At 32.9% G+C, this 24,582-nt stretch overlaps 1 protein-coding gene across 2 annotated transcripts in view; it reads right to left on the bottom strand.

Moving 5' to 3' along the window:
- Positions 1-417: 417 nt before the first annotated feature.
- Positions 418-24,582, bottom strand: part of PLOD2 (procollagen-lysine,2-oxoglutarate 5-dioxygenase 2) — a 107,691-nt gene continuing 83,526 nt past the window's right edge. Inside the window, exons 9-20 of one of the 2 annotated variants that reach the window (XM_022582700.3) lie at positions 20,586-20,711; positions 18,799-18,920; positions 15,409-15,513; positions 12,903-13,028; positions 10,562-10,703; positions 9,322-9,384; positions 8,210-8,323; positions 5,592-5,657; positions 4,387-4,491; positions 3,076-3,222; positions 2,841-2,966; positions 418-2,676 (exon numbers count right to left, since the gene is read on the bottom strand). In XM_022582700.3, coding sequence (XP_022438408.1) covers positions 2,521-2,676; positions 2,841-2,966; positions 3,076-3,222; positions 4,387-4,491; positions 5,592-5,657; positions 8,210-8,323; positions 9,322-9,384; positions 10,562-10,703; positions 12,903-13,028; positions 15,409-15,513; positions 18,799-18,920; positions 20,586-20,711 — 1,398 coding nt within the window. In that variant the 3' untranslated portion in view covers positions 418-2,520. The remainder of the gene's footprint in view (positions 2,677-2,840; positions 2,967-3,075; positions 3,223-4,386; positions 4,492-5,591; positions 5,658-8,209; positions 8,324-9,321; positions 9,385-10,561; positions 10,704-12,902; positions 13,029-15,408; positions 15,514-18,798; positions 18,921-20,585; positions 20,712-24,582) is intronic. The other variant, XM_022582701.3, reaches the window with a different exon arrangement.

Below are 24,582 nucleotides of genomic sequence, written 5' to 3'. Positions count from 1 at the left end.
TAGCTGGCCTACAGTAGGGACTCAATAAACGGCCCCAATTATTCTAATACGGTGCCCAGCCCATGTTATGATCAGCACTTAGTAATACTTGATGAGTAATAAGATAATGATGATAGTTGATAGGGTAACAGTAGGACTAGATTTAATCTTCAGGATAAATTGTTCTATTTAAAAGTACATTTCATATCATTTCATGAAGTCTAGAAAAAGAGGAAAGGTAGAAAATGTGCTCAGCTGATTGCCTTGATCCAATTTCTGGCAACATAGCATGAGATTAAAATAGCTACTATAAGTCACCACCTACTACTGGAAAGAACTAGTATCTGGTTATGTCCTTCCTCTGAAGTGTACCACAAGGGACATTAAGCTGGCTTGCACTGGTAGAACTGTTTTTTATAACCAAAGTCTGTTCTGAATGGTTGGTATCCATGACATACCAGTATTTATATTTAGAATACCATCCTGAAGTATAGTAATATAATTCACAAATAATTATTAAAATATCTCTTCAATCAAGTTGATGGATAGTAGGAGTTTACTTTGGATATTAAGTGCCAATAAAGAACAAAAAGGCGATAGAACCCAACTCCTTATTTCCTAAATCCATCTCCCAGTAATATAACATCTTACTCATCACCATACCTTCAGTGCTTGGACCAGTGCCTGGCCCACAGTAAGGACTTGAAAAACACCATTGAGTAAATCAATATATACCAAATAAATATTTTTGTCTCTGTTTTCTCACTTGTAAAATAAGTTAGATGAAATCTCTAGTCAGTCTGAAATGGAAGATATTACAATTCAATTTGGAATTCAATAACTAGAATGTTTATTAAGTTCTGATATCAGTAAATGTACCAAGCAAAATTTAAAAATCACGGCCTATTGCATCCAGATATTCTTTCAGTATACTCCACCATATATTCTCTTCTAAAGATAAATCACCAATAATAAAGAGAACAACAGAAACTTATTTTAAATTATTTTATTTTTCATAATTTTCTAACACATGGTGTTAGAAAAATGAAATTTGGCACCATGACTTAAAACTTTTTTTCAAGTTTAACCTTTAAATTAAAAACAGTAGCTACAATAAGAATATTTAAACCTCACTCAGAGTAATGGTAAAAACTCAAGTCACAAATTTTTTGGTGTTGGGGAATTTCTTAAAGTGGGATAAAAGGAAAGTAATAAAAAGAGTAAGAAGGATAGAGGCTTCCCTGGTGGCGCAGTGGTTGAGAGTCTGCCTGCTGATGCAGGGGACACGGGTTCGTGCCCTGGTCCAGTAGGATCCCACATGCCGCGGAGCGGCTGGTCCCGTGAGCCATGGCCGCCGAGCCTGCGCGTCCGGAGCCTGCGCATCCGGAGCCTGTGCTCCTTAACGGGAGAGGCCACAACAGTGAGAGGCCCGCGTACCGCAAAAAAAAAAAAAAAAAAAAAAAAGAGTAAGAATGACAAAATGGAGACTATGCTGGGAAGACAAAAATGTGAATCACCCTCCTGAAGAAAAGAATTAGGAGGAAGACAAAAGGCAAAAGGGAAGAACAAAGGCTCACCAACTTTATCTTCCTGATATAAAATTCAAGTACTTAAAAACGTAAAAAGAGTTTTTTTAAAAAAAGTCATAAAGTGTTACTACTAATCTCAATGAAATTTTCTTTTTCCTCATTATTTTCTAGAATAAAAAAAAAAACAACAACCCTGTTTTGAGTTAAGGACACTTGCTGATCTTAAGTTGATACCTGATGTACTTTAAGAAATCGAAAGGCTCAAAAGCTGTCCTAAATCTAACATCTACTTAATATAATCTACCTTGGAAAATTCATCTGAAGGAACATAAGGCTTGATTTCTACTGCAAATGTAAAAAAATCTGTCTAACAATCTAAACAGAAATGTTTTCCACTGGATATGTACCTCAGTTATACTTTGTACTAAGTTTCTTGAGGAAAAACACTGTGTAATATTGTTCTTTGTATTCCTTCAGTAACTACTGTAAAAGGTACCTATATAGGCAGTCAAAAAAGCACTTACACAATTAGTTGCACACAAATTCAGTTAGAACTCCAGTTTTTCAGCATTTCAAAAATTAAAATTTTTGAAATATTCATTTATATCCATTTTGTCTACATGTTGATAAATAAAACTCTTCCCAGCCTTTTAATAAGAAATTATTAGTCTCATTTGTCACTTGTTCATCTGTACCTGAATACTTTATCAACTGAAACACAAATTCAGAAAATTGTTATTATTCTCAGAGACAATAAGGCATAGAAATAAATATTTGCTTTTACTTTTTTTTTCCTTTTTCTTCTTCTTCAATCTGTGTTTTAAGGCTCAGAGCAGATATTAAGAAATAACAATTTTTTATAAATAGTTTTTCAAATGTTTGGCCCAAAGTGAAGTTGTTCTGTGGAAGTTATTTAAATATTCTTCTCATCGTCTCAAGCACAACTTCAAAGACATGTTCATGCCAGGCATCCATTCCAAAAGAAAACTGAATTCAATGAAAAGTAAATAACTTAGGGATCTATAAATGACACAGCGATGTATCTCGTTCCATTTTTAACAGGAAGTCCTTCATGCAAATGCGTGAGTCTCCCTGGATGCATGAAACTCCAGCCTTTTCTTGGTGACTCAATAGAGCAATTGTACCTTAGAAATTTGCATCCACCTCCCTAAAAAAGATAGACCAATAAATGTATCAACTTGTTGTTTCATTTTTAATGAGTGATAAAATTCAAATGATGATATCTAAGCAGAATCTAAAAAAAAATAAGGCAAAGCCCTTTCATAATGACGTATTTCTTTTGAAAAATGTAAAAAAAAAAGCCATAATTACCTGAAAATCTTCTCCCACATTATTGAGTGCAATGTTGATGGTAAATGTAGAAGCGTCATGATGAGGGCGAAGAGAGCGTTGTCTTTCAGGGGAGTATTTTACTACGAAATTCAACAGTGCAAACCCCTAAAAGAGCAAAGTAAATCAATGGATTTGCTTATCAATGACAATATAAAATAGCACATTTGTGTAAAAACTGGTAGGAGGTAGGCAGCAGGAATGGGAGGATAATTACCTTAGTATAATAGCCTGCGAAGACCTTCAGCGTAACAGGCGCAATAAATTCCCGGATAAAATGAAGCCATACATTCTCCAGACCAATTTGCTTCATGTGGATATCATCAGTTGGGACATTTTCATAACCACCAGATATACGGCTATCCTAAAAAGAGTATTCATGACATCATAAACTGTGGTCTGTGTGCAATTCACACTTACATTATCTTGGAATTTTTTTCAACCACAAGATCATAACAGACAATAAAAATAACAGTTCAATTATGGTGTACCATCTGCTTTAATTGCGAAACTATCAAAATAACTTAGATAACATGGCTTTGCAAATGTATCAATGATGAAGCAAAGTATTACAGAGTAAGACTGCTTTCCTACTTATTTAATAGATATGTGAGGTCTGATGAGAAAGTAATAAAATTGATTGCCAAAGCCTTCCCGTGTCCCCTAAAAAATGAGTGTTTTTACAGTGAACCTTCAGGCAGTCTTAGCTGGTGATGGGCATAGATTCTGTCTGTCTGCCACTTGGATTACCTGTCACTGAAAATAAACTTTCCCTGCCAAGTTCCTCACTTTTATTTTGTGGCACCCAAAGTCCTTCCATGATTGCTTTTCATTATCCTACAACCTGCTGACTTCAAGCTCTTCCTCATACTTTGAACTTCTGTCTTCCTGATCAGCTAACTAGCTGGGGAATATATAATTGAGCAGAGGCAGTGATATTCCAGAACATTCCACGAAAATTCCTCAGTACTGTGAAGGAGCTGGCATCTGTGGGTTCTCAGAGGAAAAGAAATACCTTGAACCACCTACAGTAATGCTTTCAGCCAAGTCTTTGACTCTGAATGTAAATGCAAAACTGAATTACACCAAAGGCATTCAAACAGATTCCCCCTTCCTATGTCTACACACAAAAAAATAGCTTTGGCAGTCAACCAGAGAAACTTTGTCTTGGTATTTTCACTACAGCTCACTGCAAAAATGCAGAGAATAAAAAGTGACCTTGGAGAAGAGCAGTGTCACACAATAGGCATTACCTTACCATCCCCAGCCAGGAGACACTGACCCTTAAGGCCTATCCAGTGTAATTGGAGATGAAACTGAGGCCCGGATAGATTAAATGTTAAACAATTAGTACCAGAATTAGGCTAAAAACAAGTTCTCTTGACAGCCTTGGGTAGCCCCTTCATTTAGGTCTAAGACTCAGAGATGTAAGACAAAAAGGACAAACCTCCTCTACCTTCTCTAAATATCTACACTCCTCCTTGCCCCACATACACATTTTAGTTCTTTGTGTGAAATGACAACTTACATGATGTTTTCCCCCAGACCACTGGCCATAATGCTCCATTTCTTCCACCAATTCATCGCAGGCTTTTTCAGAAAATATAGGAAACCAAAAAACATCTGGACAAGGCTATATATAAAACATGATATCACCATTAAGAGAATAACATTTTGTGTCTTTTTACTAAGAAATGGCATTTCAAAAGTACAGAATATTCAATATTTATCTCACTTAGATGTCTTTTTAAGAAGTTTGCCCAACATTACTGACAGTACTGTTACAAACAATACTAGTTTGGGTTTTGGTTTTTTTTAAACATTTCTAAGACTTCTATTTTCATTTATTTACTTATTTTGTTTGCATTTTAACATCTGTGCAATCAAGACGTGTCTTAGAGACACAGTTGGCCAGGCAGCCATAGGGATGTTGTTAATGCCACAGGGCATGTACACTTGGTCAGGCATTCATTCTGTCCTCACTTTGTGTGTATCTGTGTGTGTGCACATGCACACATTTAGTTGGCACGGCACTTGTTGACTTGCCTTTTGAAACATCTTTTTAAATGATTTATACTACCACTCATTGAAATGAAATGCTATTATGTATACAGTGCTCTATAACATATAACATATATGCCTTAATAAGTCTAAAATAGCTCTTTCAATATGCATAAAATTAAAAATTCTAAGTGACTAGAAAACATTGCATCATAGTTTAATTGGCAGTATTTTTTTCCTTTCTCATGGTACACAAAATAACAGAGCATCTCAGAATTAAAGACATTTTAGACACGTTACATTCTCTGAAATAAGGTATTAGCAATAGTTTGGAACACTAACCTCAAACAGAGTTCATTTTTTAAAAGACCTCTCTGAGAAGAGACGCTTGGAGCTCAATTTCTTTCAAAGATAAACTTTCATTGAAAGAGGCCTACACCAGAGATCTGCCAAGAATTCCTTATTTTTGAGATAGCTATAACATTTGGGAGTATGCTAAAACAATGGCATGATCTTAAAATTATTGTTAATTCTCATTTTTCTACATGTTTACAACTGTATGACCCTTAAGGCTGTAAAACTGGTAATTAAGTCATATGAATTTTACCTAAAGGATAAAAGTTTCTCCACTTTCACAACATCTGCTGCTAAAGCAGTATTGCATTAATAATATTCCCTGCTGGAAAATACAGCAAAAATGCTCTACATATCATAGTAATTATTAATACAAACCTGTTCAACTATATTTTCAGTGAAAATCTTCGAATAATCTCGGTTTATATACTTTTCCTTCCAGTCCTACAAAAAAATCAATTGCACAGATTAAAGCAAAAACCTTTTCATAAATACTTTAATAGAAAATATAAAGTACATGCACTTTAGAAATTGCTCAAGCAATTTATAAATGACTACATGTAGTGGACAAAGTAGGAATTTTCAGAAACCACAGTTTATGTTTTTTAAACTTTGCCTGATTCTATGTATGTTCACATCATTTTATGAAATGCAAAATTTTTATTTACGGACTTTTATAACTCAGGATTTTAAAATTTGAGTAATCTTATAGTCACTATATTTGTATACTATATTCTATGCATATAAATAGGTGTAGGTAAATATGTGTGTTTTAAAAGTGAAAGATAAGGAACATAATCCTACCAACAAATATTCGTAAAACTTAATTAGTAAAAATTACTAAAATTCATAAAAATATTAATCAACTTGGCCTTACTTATAATTTTATAGTGAATTACTCTAAAATAATTTTGATTTTTTTAAATGTATTTAAAATTTCTGCCTTCAGTTTTAGATGTGTATCAAAGAATGATCATGGGGTTACTATTTCATATCTTTTAGTTACTGAAATTAAGGTATAAGACCATATATTGAAAAATAGCTCCTCTTCATACTAATTCATGAACCTGAATCTTCTCTTAGTCCAATCACTGACATGTAAGCCACACACTAAGATACATCAATTTTTGTCAATATCAGCTAAGGAATCCTTTTCCTGGGTCAAGTGTTTTATTTAAAAGCCCAATATTTAAAGGGTGTGTATTAAAATATGAGTCAATATCCAAAATGATCTTTTCTTAAATATATTTAGACCATCTAACAAAATTCTTAATTTTCTCTTTGCAAAGTACAAATTAAGTGAGCAAACAGGAAAGAACTGAGATACAGACTCAAAATAATTCCAATCAAAATACGTTTCAAAAATATTTGTCTGAAATATATCTTTTGAGGCCACAATTCAGAAGGGCTCTGATAATTTATTTGCCATTCTTAGTTTTGCATATCTCTGCTTATGTGTAACTCAGAAATTTTTGATATGGAAGAATAAAAGTTATCTTCAAATTCTTTAACAAATTTAATTTATACATAGTATATCATTATAAGGATGAAATTACTGTATTATCTCATTATTCCCTTTAATATTAATTGGTTCTCTGATTCCAAAACATGGGGGAAAATTAGCAGTAAATAATCATACATAACATTTCAGAACCTTTAAATATTTTTAGGTATCCTTTCCTGGCATCATTATAGATTTTTTGAAGTTAAAGAAACAAGCTCCTAAGATTTTACATTAAAGCATTAATATTAACTTTTCATTTTAGACTGCTTTTCAAATGTCATGGAACAAACTGACTTTACTAATTTCTTAGAAGTTCTGATAATGGGATAATCATTAAATATTTTGCTATGGGATACCCCTCATGAGGCATGTCAGTCAGGCTAATTTACCAAAAACAAAGCATGGAAAGAAAAGCAGTTCCTATTATTTCTGATATATTCATTGCATACTCTCTAAAGATTTGAATTCTCACACAAATATCTACAGAATATAACTTGGGAAATTTTTTTCAGGAAACTAATTATTACCCAAGAAATCAAATAATTCTGTCTCTCAAAATACCAAGAGATTCAGTGCCAAAGTAAAATATGTAATTCCACCCTCACCATTTAAAAAATGCCTCTTTTCAATTCTACTCCTGTGAAAGATGGAGATACGCAGCTAAAATGAAACAAAAGTATTTTTAAAATACCCCAAAAAAGTCAAAAGATATTCTTTTTCCTTCAACAGAGTTCCAGAGACCATTAAATTTACTATTCCCAAAAGTCAACTACTACAAAATAAAAGACAATTCTCATCAGGTAGATTGAGTCTTTGTAATTTAAAACTTTCACTGTTGGGAAGGAGAAAACCATAAATAGTAGTATTACAGAGATTAGAGAGAGTATTTTCCCTTGAATAATTGTGCCAACTTGACTAAAGAAAACCAACCCAGTAAGACAAAAAAGGAATTAATGTCTACATGATTCAAATCTTTCAGAAAAGAAATAATTTTGGACTTCAAAAGGAAATCATTTCCTCAACTTAAGACTTTATATGCTGAATCCACTTACTCTGCAATTTTCTCTAGCTATCTTTGGTGTACATTCACAAAATTGTTATAAAAAACAAACAAAATGATAAAATAAAATCCATTTTCACAAACTAACTTTTTGAATTCTTTTCCTGAAAGTCAAAATGTAATATTGTCATACGTGAGCTACTTGTAAACATTTTCCTCTGAAATTGTGATTAAAAATTTGTTGGAGTTTTTGAATATATAAACAGAGATATTGGGAGAAACCAAAGAAACTGATAATTCCCTTCCCCAAACCTCATGTCTTTAAAAAGAAAGTTCTTAGTCAAGAAATATAATTATGCCTTAAAAAATATAATTAAAGATACCTTTTTAAAGCCTCTTACCATATTTTCATATTATTAACCTAACTGATTTACATCCATTTAGAGTTATAGGAAAATAAGTAATAAATGAAGTTGAGCATGAAATACATACCACAGGATTTTCAAAAATCTGCCAGAGGTCATTGTTATAATGGGAAATATTATAATTAGCAGTTGATAATAGTCTTCCAAATTCATGTCTATTAGAAATGTACATAAACACACCCTATATGCCAAAAAATAATAGTATTAATCATCTTGGAGGAAAGTACAAGAACATAAATTTAACCATAGGAAAAATATACAGAAGATATTAATTTCAACTTTTATATCTCATTCAGGAACATGCATTTTTATTTTTCATATAAAACATGCATGATTTAAAATAAAAAATAAAATTTTCATTAATTATGAATTCAGACACCACACAAAACTAATTGATAGCACTGACACTCAACTGAAAAAAAGAAGAATAACTGTTTTTGTCCCTTTCTCATTGGTCCTAAATGTAGACATCAAGGAAAAAGAATTCCTGTTTGAAAGCAGAAATATTTTTGAGACACCAAAGTGCAATTAATTGTACCTCTTTCGGCTTCTTTCCCTTTCAAAGAAGATATCACATTTTTAAACAAGAATTCAAAGGTCAATTTTATTTTGTCAGTCTATTTCATACTTTTATTGTCCTGATATTTAGAGACTGAACACAGAAATTACTCCTGCATTATGAGGCAGCTAAAGAAAATCAGTCTCCTGTCCTTGCCCCAAACCAAATAAACGTGGCAAACACCATTAAGGTAAGGTTGTTTCTTTTTGTACCTGTTTTAATAGTAAAATAGTTAGTAATACAAAAAAAAAATGGTGAAGAGTACCCAAATCTCATTTTAATCAGGATGTACTTTATACTTACTCCTACTTCTTCTCTCCCTTAAAAAAACAAAAACTGGAAAAACTAGTTAAAGTGATTTGGATTTAACTTTCTCATTTGTCAGCCATAAAATCTAAATCAGCCCAAAGAACTAAGAAGTGAGTATCACACAATGTGTACCCCAACATGCAAAGCACACACATACATGTACAGATTCAGAACCAATGAATACCGACCGTTTACACCAAGCTAAAAGGAAAGAAGACTCTTAAACTTTACTTCTAGACAATATCTAGTATTTTAATTAAATAAATAAAATTAAATAAACCAAAACAAGTAAAAATAAATAAAAATAACACCTTTGGGGGCCTGAGCATTTGGAATGTTTCCGGAGTAGGGGAGTCTTTTTCCCTTTGTAAAGTCTAAAATGAAGAGAAGGATTGGGTAAGTTGACCTGCACACCCACTCTCTCAGGTATTCTTAGGTAAATAAAAATAGCAGCCTTTGATCAAAAGCTGACATTCTGAAATGTCCTTCACAGACAACATGCAGAACAAGCAAAGCTTACAGCGCACACAAAGAAACAACTCCAGCCCTTTTTTTTTTCTGTTGGTCAAACATAAATCCAAGCTCATTCCTTAGTAGAATTTTCATTAGATACAAAATTAAGAGAAAGGAAAAAGGTGTAAGAATGGCCATTCCAGGATGAGCTGTTGAGTCAAATTAGCCAAACATGAGCACAAATTACAATCACAAGTACTGAGTATATTCAATATAACAATGGACATAAGTTTATAGGAAAAACGAATATATTCAAACAATACATGCCTTATTAAACCAGAAAAAAAGTACTTGCCAACTTTCCTGATTTTTTCCAAAATCACATTTGCTTGTATAAATTTGAATAAAATAACCCAACCATTTTAAAACAGAAAACCATATAAATGGTTTTCTGAGGTATTAATGTTAATACGTTTTAAGACGTATTAACACATTTTGAAAAACAAACTATTTTCTACAATCACTTAAGTTTTATCACATTTGTAGAATAGCAATGTATCATTAATTTTTCACATAGATTAAATAGACTACATGTTTCAATCCTTCTCCCAGATTAGTGGTAAGGAACCTACTTTTTGAGAGTATGGGGTTAATAATGATAGAGAAAATATGGACATTGATTTCAGGACAAAAGTGTGTTTTTCTTAAATGTGTAACTGATCATTTCACCCAGGCTTCATACAGTTAACTTTAATTAGGTCAGGTTTTAACTATAGAATTTCAAATGAAAGTAAAGGCAAATTCTTAAAAATGCAAAGTTGATTTGTAATAAATCTATGTTTATTATTGAAAATCTTACTGTTGCTTATGAGTTAACCTAAGCACCAAGCCTAACTTTTTTCAAGTTGTTTCTATAGGTAAATGTTCCACAGGTAAATTATTCTCCACAATTGCTTCCAGTATTTCAATACAGAACCAAAAAAATTGGCTAGTACTATAAATTAGAAAGAAAAAGGGCACCAAAACAAATGACACATCAACTGGGAAAGCAAGCCATCTTATAGAGACATTCAAGCAAGCCATTATTGTATACCCTACCATTTCTCTAGCATTTCGGCAAAGAGCCATATCAGGATCCAATTTATCACGAACAAAATAGTTCCTTTCATTCATCTCTGATCGGAGTGTCTTTCCTTTAATTAAGTACACGTTAGCCATGTATGGGACATTCCATATCCCTCTGAAAGTAAAGATAAGACGTTCCAAAGTACCACAAATACGAAGTTTTATTTTTATGTTTTTAAAATAAATGCCTTCTATGTTTTTAAATTTTGCAGATATAAACTATTGAATCAAGTTACACACAAATGCAAACACATTTAATGATATCTGACACATATGTACACATATATATATACATGAGATTACTTGGTAAACGCTACATACTATGAGATAAATCACTATCTCCCTACATAAACTTCATTTTAAGATTGATATGTTTGGCATTTTGGCTGTCATCCCTCATTCTGTTGATACAGCTGGAGTATAATATTCTGTTGTACATTTAAGATTAAGCAGCCTGATAGCAAAAAATAGCACATCCAGCCAGTGGCATACTGCAGCCAGCTCACACTGGCTCCCCAGAGCATTTGGCTTTCCTTCTGACTTCACATTGGAAGCCTGAAATCAGCCGTGGTAGAACTATTCAGAACACAGAACTGGGCTAACACTACAAATCAGGGCATCCTCCAACTCAAAGAACTAGTTGTTAGACATTTACCAGCATATCACTGAATACAGCCTAAAATTCTCCTAAAATATAGCCTTTTGAAATTCATTAAGCTATCTCAATTGTCTGTAGAAAAAGGAAGATATAAAGAAACAGAGCTAGAAGTACCTGAGTGTTGGGAGACAGTTTATTTTGTCCTTTATTCTTTCCCACACTTGTCTCCTTATTCTGAACATGACTCATTTCATAAAAACAATATAATAGAGGTTCACCTGAAGGGATATACCTTTGCTTTTAGAGCACAGAAAGGGAAGATCCTGACCAAGGAAATGTAGTTAATTGAAAGCAATATACGTAACATCATTTTGTCTTACTAGATGAGCCTCAAAGGAAATGGCCAATCAAAAATATACAATGTGTCCGCTGAATTCAGAAATTAATCACTGGTATGGTAGAGTGTGCACTGTTTCAATTTTAAAGGAAAACACACACACACACACACACACACACACGTCACAAGATGTCATTCTTTCATGTAGCTTTTATACATAAGGTATGTTCTTCTATTAACTAAATCAAAAACCTCTATTTTATTCTTTTCCTTACACTTTAGACAACAATTACAGGAGGTTGGACAGAAAAACACCAGTGCTTAAAACAAATGAAATATGAGTTCTCTATTTCTACTTCTGTGAAGCCTTATTCCCGCTATACCCACAGACAATATCAGGCATGTGGTCTATCCTGATCATTCCAGAATCAATTAACGTACTTTGAAACAACAGAATATGATCTTAATAGTATTTTCTCAGTTATCATGCTTCTTAACTGCAGCTAACAAAAGCCTTTATCGTTTACATCATTCAAATTGACTATTACTGCTTTTACACCTATTATTATTTTCACAAGCAAAACATCTCTTTACCACTCAACTGTTCAACAAGAAGTGTGGGGTTTTTTTTTCCCTACATTTTAACCCTTTTTAATTGCGCTGATGTATCTGAGAAATTAGGCAAAGCACTTAATGTCTCAGTCACTCTGGTCCACCATCTGTATGAAAAACAGGGTACATTCTTCCTTAATATTACCTTAGCAAAAAAACTACTTCAGGTGTGATTAATTTTTAGTTTAAAAAATATCAATTGTTGTCTCTGAAATAAATATCAGTCATGCACATACTTTGTAGTAAGTATATTCTTTTCAAACTCTAGAAATGGAAATCATACTGGCAAAGCAATTTCTCTTTAAAGCAGAATATTGGCTATATTACACAGAAAATTCTTGCAAAAGGAAATGTTGGAAGGTTTGATTGTTGGTGTTTTTGTTTGCTCATTTATAAAATTTTATAAGCTATCAAACAACCTTCACTCTAGCCACTAAAGAAATTAGCTAAACTAAATTCCCTTTCCAAACTTTAAAGAATATTCCTCTTCTAACAACCATAAGATGACTACCCATGGTAATCATACATTGCCTTTTAGTATTTCCCACAACTGAGAGTTTGTGCCTTTGAAGATTTACAGCTCTAAGAACAATTTTTTAAATATTAGTTTTACACTAGTATTGCAGGATCCCAAGTGGTCTCCAGGTCTTCAAATTTCCATTTAACATAAAGAGATAAAAAATGTTTGAAAATTCAATATAATATTAACAAAACCATATCTTTAGATAAAAGTATTTTACATTAAAAGATCAAATCAAGTAACTTACACTCTATTCCCTTGAACAATATCCACATAATCTTCAGATCGAGCATAGTATCCATCAGGACTCAAGGCCCCCCAGAAGTTGGACCACAGCTTTCCATGACGAGTTACAAGAGGAGCAATGATCTTTCTAAAGAGAAGAGAGAAAAACAAATCCAGATAATTATTTACTTTTTAATTGCCACAGAATTATGTGTTTTGGGCTTAACATGACACAGAAAACAATAAAGTTCATTTAGCACACATGTAGTTAGTCCAAAAAACTAAATGTAAAATAAAAGAGAGGAATTTCCTCCCCTCACTTTCTTTAAAAGTAAGTACATTGATGACTTTCAATGATGTTTTTTAAAAAAGACTAATGAGGGCTTCCCTGGTGGCGCAGTGGTTGAGAGTCCGCCTGCCGATGCAGGGGACGCGGGTTCGTGCCCTGGCCCGGGAGGATCCCGCATGCCGCGGAGCGGCTGGGCCCGTGAGCCATGGCCGCTGAGCCTGCGCGTCCGGAGCCTGTGCTCTGCAACGGGAGAGGCCACAACAGTGAGAGGCCCACGTACCGCAAAAAAAAAAAAAAAAAAAAAAAAAAAAGAAAAGACTAATGAGAAAGGAAAAGTAATTGAAAATGCAAATTAAAGTATAAAAACAACTTTTAAAAGTATCATACTTATATCCAAAAAGTATAGCTACCTTAATTATTTAGTTATTTTAGTATTTTGAAAATTATACTAAATGAAATCAAATATTTTCATTGTTATTAGGCAGACGTAACAGTCCCTGGTGCATTAAGGTATCCAATAAATATTTGCTGAATAAAGAAATGTATGAAGATGGGCTGAGATATTTGTAAGTAGGCCAGTTTTCCTAAAGTTAAGGCTTGAATTACTTTAAAGTATGTTTCCGTTTTTTTTTTTTTAACTTTTAAAATGGGTTGTGCTAGCCCTGGCAACACTAAACATTTTTCTGGTCTTTTGACTATTTTAGAAAACAAAATAAAAGGTGACTGCTATACCATGCTGTCTCACTACCTACCAGGAAAGCAGCCCCTTTAAGACAAGTATATGTTACAAATTCAAAACATGCCAGATTTCTTTTAAGGAAATCTAATTTATAATGTGTCAACATTTTCCAAATGAGGTAACAAAATCTGAAGTTCTGTTAGAATTATTTTTAAAATGAAGTAAATTGTAATGGTGTCACACAATTTTGAAGAAAATCTCACACAACTCCTCCAAGAGGAAGGTTATAGACCAACTATTTCCACAAAAAAACCTATTTCACAACCCTCCAATCTTGTGAAGACCAGGTGTGCCCTTTCTCTTACCTATGGAAAAATGACACACAGTCTGTAAATACACTTCATGCAAAATAATGATTGTAGTTTATTTTTCCTGCTTCCTATTAGAATAAAATGTTAACCAGATACATTTACATTTTGTTTTGTTTAGAATACCTACAATATTGGAAATAAAAACATAAATTAGAATCTACATATTATGTTAATCTAAGGAATGAATGATAATTCAATGTCGATAACTAACAAGATCAAATATTTAATAGAAAAAAATCTTGTAATTTATAATCTTAGCTGCCTGACAGAGCTAGGGAAAGAGACATTGAAAATCAAAATCCATCTTCTGTGTGCCTCAATGTTTTCAGTACGGAATTAGAAGATTAATACTGAGAGGTTTTAGCTTTTGAAATAATAACTGAATTCTCAAATTGACAAATTATACAAACGATGGATTAGTGGAGTATAATAGACTTCTTACATATTTTATTCAGCAAAATGAAAACAGTAATTCTAACATTTCATTGCTAACCATTCTATTTGTTAAGAGAAATAATTGTGTTAATATATGTGAACATACACAGAGTAATACCTGGCACTTAATAAGCACTCACTAAAGGTGGGGTATTAGTGAGAGTATTAATAGTAGTAGCAGTAGTAGTTATAAATGAAGATTAATATCATTATAAGCCGGTATAGATGGTGCCTTTTACCCATTTCAATTCAGTTAAATGAAAACAGGTATTGCCTAGAGATAATTAGTTCAGTACTAAACAAAATCACCGATCAGGCTGTGGAATAATATGTACCTCTGAAATTTCTTTCATATTCTAAGAACTTCCAACTCTGTAATAACTTTCTAGGTCAGAAGTTTTATGAAATTCTACTTTGAAAATATCTGTGGAAAATAAGACAATTCTATTTTTAGATAGATCACAATTTCATCTAGCTTTAAATAGAAAAATAGGTCAAATATAATTGATAAACATCACATTTGTGATTGTAACTAATACTGAATATTTTGAAATTTTCATCAGGTTGTTTTCTATTTGACTTCTTTAAAAGAAAACTAATTACTTAGAATTGAAAGTTTATAAGGTGTAGAAAATAATTTCTTGTGAGTTCCCTCAATTTGCTAAACACAGACAAGTAATTATAGCACGTCCACGTAGATACAGAAAATAATTATAATTTTAAAAATAAATTGACATTGCATAATATATAGTACCTGTTTTGTTCAATCAAAATTTTTAAAGTCCTTGGATTTGTCAAAACAACATCTGCATCCACACTGAAGTAATAATCACAGTTTTCATCCTGACGGCAAAAATCCCTGTCATTGAAAAAGAAATAAAATATGCATTAAATAAAATAAATATTTGCTCGTTGAAAAATGTTAACATAAAGCTCATAAGCAAAATAAGGTTTCTCTAAAATACTTTTCTAATCAAAATAGTAAGACTATACCCAAAAGGATAAATATTATCTTAAATTTCAAAATGGTCAGTTGATCAACACAGATGTTCATGGGTAGAGTGAAACTAAAAATTTTAGGGCAAGTGAAATATATTTTCAAGCCACTAAATACTTCAAGGCATAAAACATCCAGTCAGAAGGGCAATTTATAATTCAGCATTTAATTCTCTCTAAAAAGGGAACATAATTTATACCAATGTACTTATCAACAACTTTTTTTCACAAATCAAAATGTTTTCTGCACACACACACACACACATTCACAGTGTAAAATCCTGTATATCCAACAACTCAGTTTTAATTGAATCTTGGAAATACAGGTGTATATATAACTCTTTAGGTGTTAATACTTTTAAAACTTGATTTGTGTGGAATTCTTTCTAAGATGGTCACTGCCCTGCTTCTTATCCAAGGACACGGATTGTGATGTATGCTTTCTTGGTAGAGCCTGGAGTGTTATCATCAGGAACACGAAGGAATGAACTACTTGTGATACATGATAGGCTTCCAAGTATTACGGTTTCTGCATTTGGAGCTCTCTCTTCCTGAGCTCTCCTCCCTCACTGCTGATCCGAGTTATCACTTTCTGCTACTGTCAGTGTTTAACTCCATGACACATTTGTTTCTAAGCAACTGTCAAGCAGGACAGCAGACAGGAAAGTTTGTTAAAATTGTGCAAAAAAATTAGAGGAAATTTTTTAAAAATACTGTAACTATGCACGGTGACAGATGGTAACTAGACTTATTGTGGTGATTATTTCACAATGTATACAAATATTGAAGCTGTGTTGTACACCTCAAACTAACATTATATGTCAATTATACCTCAATAAAAATGAAAATTAAATAATTTTTTAAAAACAGCTCAAATTATCTTGGAAAAAAATTTAAAAATTTATACCACATGATTTCAAGGTTAATATAAATCCCTAGTAATAAAGTGTAGCACTGATCTTAGAGCAACAAAACAGAAGTGAGAGCTCACAATCACTCATAAATACTCAGTTATCTGAATTTTGACCAAGGCCAAGTCAATTAAGTAGGAAAAGAAAAGTCTTAAATTAAAAAGGAGTATTGAAACAACTGGAATTTCATTTGCAAAGAAGAAAAGTTGACCCCTACTTCACTCCAAACACAAAAATGTATTCAAGATGAATTGCAGATTGAAACATCTTGAAACATAAATGCTAGAATGATAAAGCTTATGAAAGAAAAATTCCAAGGAATGTCTTCATGACACTGGAATAAGAAAGATTTCTTAAACAGAAAATAAACCCCAAAGCACAAAGCATAAAAGAAAAAGACGAAATAGAATTTTATTAAATTAAAATTTCTTCTTATTAAAAGGCAGTATTTAAAAAGTAAAAAATCAAGCCATAGAATGGAACAAATATTCACAAAACATTATAGAGACAGAGATAGAGTTTAGATAGATTTTGTATACAAAATATATAAATAATTCCTACAAATACACAACTAACAAGATAACCCAATGTAAACAAAAATGCACAAAACATTTAGATACCTTTAGATACCTAACCACAGTAAGATACCTTTTCATACCCAGTAGGGTGGCTAAAATAAAAAAGATGGGCAATATCAAATGTTGACAAACATGTGGAGCAGATGGAGGTCTATTACCTTGCTGTTACAAGTGTAAAATGTACAACCAGGGCTTCCCTGGTGGAGCAGTGGTTGAGAATCTGCCTGCTAATGCAGGGGACACGGGTTCGAGCCCTGGCCTGGGAAGATCCCACATGCCACGGAGCAACTGGGCCCGTGAGCCACAACTACTGAGCCTGCGCGTCTGGAGCCTGTGCTCCGCGACAAGAGAGGCCGCGATAGTGAGAGGCCCACGCACCGCGATGAAGAGTGGCCCCCGCTTGCCGCAACTGGAGAAAGCCCTCGCACAGAAACGAAGACCCAACACACCCAAAAATAAAAATTAATTAATTAATTTTTAAAAATGTACAACCATTTTGGACTACTTAGCTGTTTTTTATAAACATACATCTATCCTAACCCTATGACCTAGTTAGTCCACTCCTTGGTATTTTCCCAAACTATACTAAAGCATATGTACACACACGCACACACACACACACACAACACACATATTCACACTTCTAATAAAGAATCTTCATTAGCAGCCTTATTCATAATGGCCCCAAACTGGACATAGCCCAATGTCTATCACCAGGGGTGTGTGTAAACCACTTGCAGTATATTCATATGATAAAATACTAGTCAGCAATGAAAAGGAATGAGCTGCTGATAATTGTAATGACATGAGTGAATTAAAAAACACTGTGCTCAGGCAAAGCCAGATACAACAGAGCACATACAAAAAATTTTTAAATAGAGAAAACAAGTTCTAAATGTGGACCCAAGGTACTCTCCAATGATGAAGTTATTTGTTATGAACCATTAGTAATAACATCTGTTTGGTTTTTTTAAGGCCCGTTTTCCTGCCTGTCCCTTTACCCCCATAATAGGCACTTTCCATCACTTTGGGCCTGAAGCTTCCACAGCACAAGACAAGAACATCTCCTGCTGAGAAATCACTGAGTCTTACCTTTTCATTACCAACTCTTAACCCACTGATGGGCATATTCAATTCACATTCACTGAATAAGTGATCGTTTTCGCTATTACCAGAATTTTATTAGTCATCTGTCTGAAGTATTAAAGGGGCTAAACAAAGGACCTAAAATATTTCTTCTGTGGTGACAGTACTATTTAGATCAATAGGTAACTAGAATATCTGAAACACACATTTCTGCCACACAAAAGCTTCAGATAATGTATATTTAAATCACTGCTACATCAGTCACACTACTCATCTGTCTGGGGATTTGAATCTTGATCTGAAGTTCAGTTAATAGTTTGAATAAATATATTGACTCTTAGCCATTAAAAGAAAAACGTAAATAACTTTCATGGCCCTTTAGACATAAATACACACAAACATAGATATAGTTCGAACAGCAGAGGTATGCTCATGTGTGGGCACAAACACACACAGACGCACACACACAGTTGAGACATACAAGTTTAGGACACTAATTTTGAAGAAAAGTTGTCTTTCTTTTTTAAGTTTCTTTAGTAGATACTGGTTGATTTTAAATTTGCTAAAACATACATTCCCATGTTTCTGGCTTCGGCTTGACTTAGATTTTCTTCCGGTCCTACAATTTTCATAGTAGTGATTTCATGTTTAGCTTTATCAAAAAACACCTTGATGTCCTTTTCATGATAAACTTCCTGTAACATATTTTAAAAATTGAAAATTAGTTTAAAAAAAGAAGAAAAGTAGTGAGAAAAAGGACAATAAGATGACTGAAGTATTCATATGTAGGGATGACTTCACATTCAAAATTTGTGAATTCCACCATTCACATATTCACTCACTACAGGCAAAGTGATAACTATATAAAGCATATTATATTGAAATATCATCTAAATATCACATGTAGAATCTAAAATAGATACATATTTGTTTTTAAAAAAAGATACTTCAAAATTCTTTTAACATCTACTCCTAGTCCTTGCATTAATATTTAAATCCTGAGTGCTATAAAATATTTCTGACTTGAGGGGGAAAATGGCTTGTGCCCTGAGAATCTTAGACATGTTTTGTAAAATATCCATAAAAAATATCTATTAAACCTAACAGGTTAATCTGTTATAATCTTTTTAATAAAATAAATATTACAATATTATTTTAAGCAGAGAGAAAATTAATGGTCACATAAAAAGTTGTGTTTTTTACAAAAAGAAGGGAAAGTTAAAATTTTATTGATAAGAAAATATGATGAGAAAATAACATGAGAAGTCATCAAATTAGTGTGATTCAACTGTGCTAAAATTTAGATAAGGTTATCTATCTCCATCATTAGAGCATTTCAGAGCTCTTTATGTATCAAGTCTCACTAAGTATTTTTGAAAGCTTTTCACAGCTTGTTAAAACTACTTATCATGCAAAAGCTGCATAGAGTTAATTTTAAATAAAAGAAGATAACTCCTGCTATCAAGAGGTTTTAGGTCCTATGAAAGGAGGAAAAATATAAATAAAAGACACAATACATAAAAACAAAATACTTTAATGTAAGTACATGTATTACAATGCATTTTACAAAGCCAATGCTCAATACATTCACCCCTTTAAACTTACCTGAGGTGGTTTTCTGCAAATACAAAATAGTCTCTGGAAAAGGCAAATGATTAGCCGATATGTACATCAGGAAGAAAGAACAATCTTAAACAAAAAGTATTAGGACGAAAGAGAGAAAAGAGCATACTTCACAGCTATTGAGTTTTTCTAGGTGATAATAAATGCCAACTGTTTTAACAGGGAAGAGACAAGCAAAATTGAAAAATATTGAGGAAAAATGTCTTTAAATTTAGACTATACGTAGGAGGTATTTGGGAGGTTCTGAATATTTTTGAGGGAAATGACAGCATCAAAATCTTTAGGGGAAGAGCATGCCATTGTGTAATTAATCAAAACAATACTGTATATGGAAGATATTTCAAGTTCTGATGTTGGGTATTATCATTAGCTGCAAACAATTTAATGATCGGTTCTATAAAAGAAAGTACCAGAACTAACCCAAAGGCAAAGGACTATAGGCCCTTTGACATCTCTTCATTATAAGGTTGAACATATAAAAATGGCTGATATTCAACCATTTTTGATCTACAAAAAATTGACAGTTTCATGTGTCTCATCCCAACAGTATGATACTAGTTTCTAAACTCTAAAATCCTTAGGTCCTAAATACGTAGAGTAGTAATGACTTCAAAAATCCCCCACTGAATTTAACTCAAATTTAAAAAATTTTTTTAGACATGAGTAAATAATAACAAATAGTTCCAAATAAGATCAAAATAGTTTTCCCATAAAATATTCATTTCTCAAATACTTACTTTGTTATGAATAAAGAGTTTAACTGCTTCTTTTGGGTAATCCAGTGTCAACAATATGTCCAGAAATCGAGGTAGGAAAGGGGTTGGTTGCTCAATAAAAACACCTATTGTTACATTTGGGTGAACCTTTGTTTTGTGGCAAACATAAAAGCAAATTAGAATTAGCATGGTTTTACTTTAAATTCTATTCAAGTTTTAATCAATACAACATAAAACATACTAGAATATCAGTACAACTTAACCTTCTAAATTTGATTGCCCCATGACAATTCTCTAATACATTTTTGTGGACCCCACCAAAGTGATTTTACTGAATCACATCTTAACATTATGATTTAGGTTGAAGAGGAAACTCACTATCGTATAACATAGGGATACTGTAATTAAGGTTACTACCTGCTCTACTATTTAATGCTTCCTTTAAGATAGTCCTAAAACAAACTTGCTTCAGATCTAAATCTATTTGACAGCTTAATCTATGAAGCCAGAATGCTAATTGTGCTTCCATGTTTTTTTCCATGGTTTGGAAGTTTAGTGGTTAATTTGTAGCTCAAAGAAAACAATCACAGAGGACTTGAGACTTTATTTCTATCCTTGAACCTTTAATCTCATTTTATTGATAGTACTTTATTTTGCTTCATCATTATATTATATATAAGGAAAGTTACTTTCTTTCATTAATATATTTTATCTTGTATCGATTTTTAACATTTTCTTAATTTCTGTTTCGGTATGTTTCAGAGAATAGTTTCTTTCATTCATTGCATGAACAATTCTGAAATATCCACTATTAGTCCGTCCTTGTGATAAGAAACATTTTAAAAAAGGAGTGAACATTCCTTGCTTGGAAAACTTACAAATGATTGAGGAAGAAAGAAACATAAGTAAATGCCATGTAACAGTGTTATTACCAGAACCATATGAAAGATTTCTTTATAATACCTTTTTTAATCAGTGTCTTAAAGCCTGACTTTAAAGATTATAGATTTTTAAATTACAAACTACATACAGATGGGTGAAGGAAGTCAAAAGGTAAAAAATAAATAAATACAGTGCATTACTGAGCAAGAAAAAAATTTTTAATAAAGATTACAGATTTTTTTTTTTTTTTTTAATTTATTTGGTACGCGGGCCTCTCACGGCTGTGGCCTCTCCCGTTGCGGAGCACAGGCTCCGGACGCGCAGGCTCAGCGGCCATGGCTCACGGGCCCAGCCGCTCCGCGGCATGTGGGGGGCTCTTCCCAGACCGGGGCACAAACCCGTGTCCCCTGCATGGGCAGGTGAACTCTCAACCACTGCGCCACCAGGGAAGCCCAAGATATTTTAAAGTACCATATATGTTAAGTGCTGAATTAGGTACCTCTCCCCCATCTTTTCACACATGATACCTCACATATTCCTCTGTTATCTGGATAATAACATTATTTGTTTGCACTGAAGTACAAGTCATACACTGTTGTCCTTCTTATCAATTCATTCAGTCACCCAAATATTTATTGCTAAATCAATAAACAAATACAAATAACTAAAGACAAAATATCTACCTTCTAGGAGTTCTCAATTTAACAGGGAAAATGAGTAAAAACTAGATGACAACTCTCCCTTATCAAATGATGTGATGCATTTCATTTAAATTTTGTAATAACCTTAGAAGTTATTTATTATCCCAAATTTACACATGAGGAAAATGGGACTTAGAAGAGTTAAGCAACTCAGAACACATAAATTAGTAGGTAAAGAACCGGGCTTCAACATGCTACATCTCCATTGTCAATCTAAGCTCATTTTTATATACTAATGACACTAAGAGTACAACAGTTAGCTATTACCAAGGCTTAGCACCTCATATATATAATTTATACATATAAAATATCATTATATATACACATCTATATAATTTCATTTAACCCTCCTACCAATCCTGAGATAGCCATTATCATTTTTACATATAGAGAAACTTGCCTACGGCCCACACCTAAGTATATGGTAGCCCTAGATCTTAACTACCCACATAATTTTAATTTTTATATCCCTGTTGCATAATTACTACACATATAAAACACATAAGAAATTTATTTTGCATAATAAAATGGTTTTCCTTTCTAACAGTCTATAAGACAAAAAAGCTTAGCTTAAGAATTAGGTGATTTTCACCTATATGCAAAAAATAAAGATAAAAAAACTATAATATAAATATTTTTCAATCTTTGCACCAGAAAGTTTATGTAAAAGGATACTAAACAGATAAAAGCTTTAACTCTCTCTCCAGAAGACTTTGCAAAAACGATCAGGATGAATTTTTAAACATCTTCATGATGCAGCTTCAGTCAGAAAGTTTCTGGCTTTCTTTCCAGATAGGAAACATGCAGTCTGTTATTTGAGAGACTGGCCAAAAAGTCTTATTTTCAAGTAAAATAGGGTTATATTCAGAAGGTCCTAAATGTGGACAAGTTACTCTTTATCCTCCTTTTTAGAACAGAACAGAAACTATTTAATTCAGGAGTCTGAGCGCTTTACGGTGAGAGTATTTTTGTATTTGCATGGGTACAGGAGTCACCAGAACTATATTAAGGTGAATTTTATTTCTGTCTATACTTAGCTGGCATGCTGTAGATACTCAATAAACCTATGGTGAATGAAGGAAAGAATCAGCCTTAATGACAAAATCATCCCTAGAATTCAATTGTTCATACACATAATCGTCTTCCAAGTTACAAGAGAAATTTTTTGGAAGAAAAATGTTACTATAGGATACCCTAAAACTGCTCTGGTTGATGAGAGAAGGATACATAAAATGTTTAATGGACACATAATCATTACTTTCAGTTGCTCATTTACTCTCAATGTATAAACGTTAAACTATAGGTATAATTCTCTATGAAACACATGTATAAGTAGCACTGTGTCTGGCATATAATATGTACATTACATCCAGGCGAAATTGCACAGTGATCAAGATTATAGGATCTGGAGCCAGACTGCCTAAATTTAAATCCCACCCCCAACACTTAAAAAAAATCACATGCCTTAAGCAAGTTACTGAACGTATATATAACTCAGTTTTCTCATCTGTAAAACTCAGTCAACAGCACTACCTACTTAAGGAATTTGTGAAATTAATATAAGTTACTATCTATAAAATATTAAAACAGTCCTTAGTCATATAATATTATTTTAAAATCATCAAATTTGAAAATCAAGCACAGATAAAATTAGTCCATATAAATAACGAAGCATTGTACCTCAACACTTTGACCAAGTTACCAGACTAAAATAAAACAAGAGCACCCAATCACAGCAAGCTAGTAAATATTAACAATCAAGCCCTTTTCGCTGGGGTCAATTATTAACTGGTTTTGCTGGAAATACACAAATCCAGCAACTTTCGGAGTCATCATGTTTTAGCTTTTTAAATCCATTATCTATCATATTATTAATACTATAAAATAATGTGCTTTTTTTCTTTTACAAATTATTGTATTTCATGACAATGTACTTTTTTGTAATAGATCTTTATTAGAGTATAATTGCTTCACAATACTGTGTTAGTTTCTGTTGTACAACAAAGTGAATAAGCCATAAGCATATATATATATCCCCATATCCCCTCCCTCTTGAGCCTCCCTCCCACCCTCCCTATCCCACCCCTCTAGGTCATCTCAAAGCACCAAGCTGATCGCCCTGTGCTACGTTGCTGCTTCCCACCAGCCAACTATGTTACATTCAGTAGTGTATATATGTCGATGCTACTCTCACTTCGCCCCAGCTTCCCCCTACCCCCACTGTGTCCTCAAGTCCATTCTCTATGTCTACGTCTTTATTCCTGCCCTGCCACTAGATTCATCAGTACCATTTTTTTTTTAGATTCCATATATATGTGTTAGCATATGGTATTTATTTTTCTCTTTTTCACTTACTTCGCTCTGTATGACAGACTGTAGGTCCATCCACCTCACTATTTTTTATTACTATGCTTCACATAGAGTCAATTCCACTT

Source organism: Delphinapterus leucas, chromosome 4 (genome assembly GCF_059928025.1).
Source record: "Delphinapterus leucas isolate spDelLeu-1000000601 "Yukka" chromosome 4, BTC_Dleu_Yukka2, whole genome shotgun sequence".
Lineage (NCBI taxonomy): Eukaryota > Metazoa > Chordata > Mammalia > Artiodactyla > Monodontidae > Delphinapterus > Delphinapterus leucas.
This window is presented reverse-complemented; position numbering and strand designations above follow the sequence as displayed.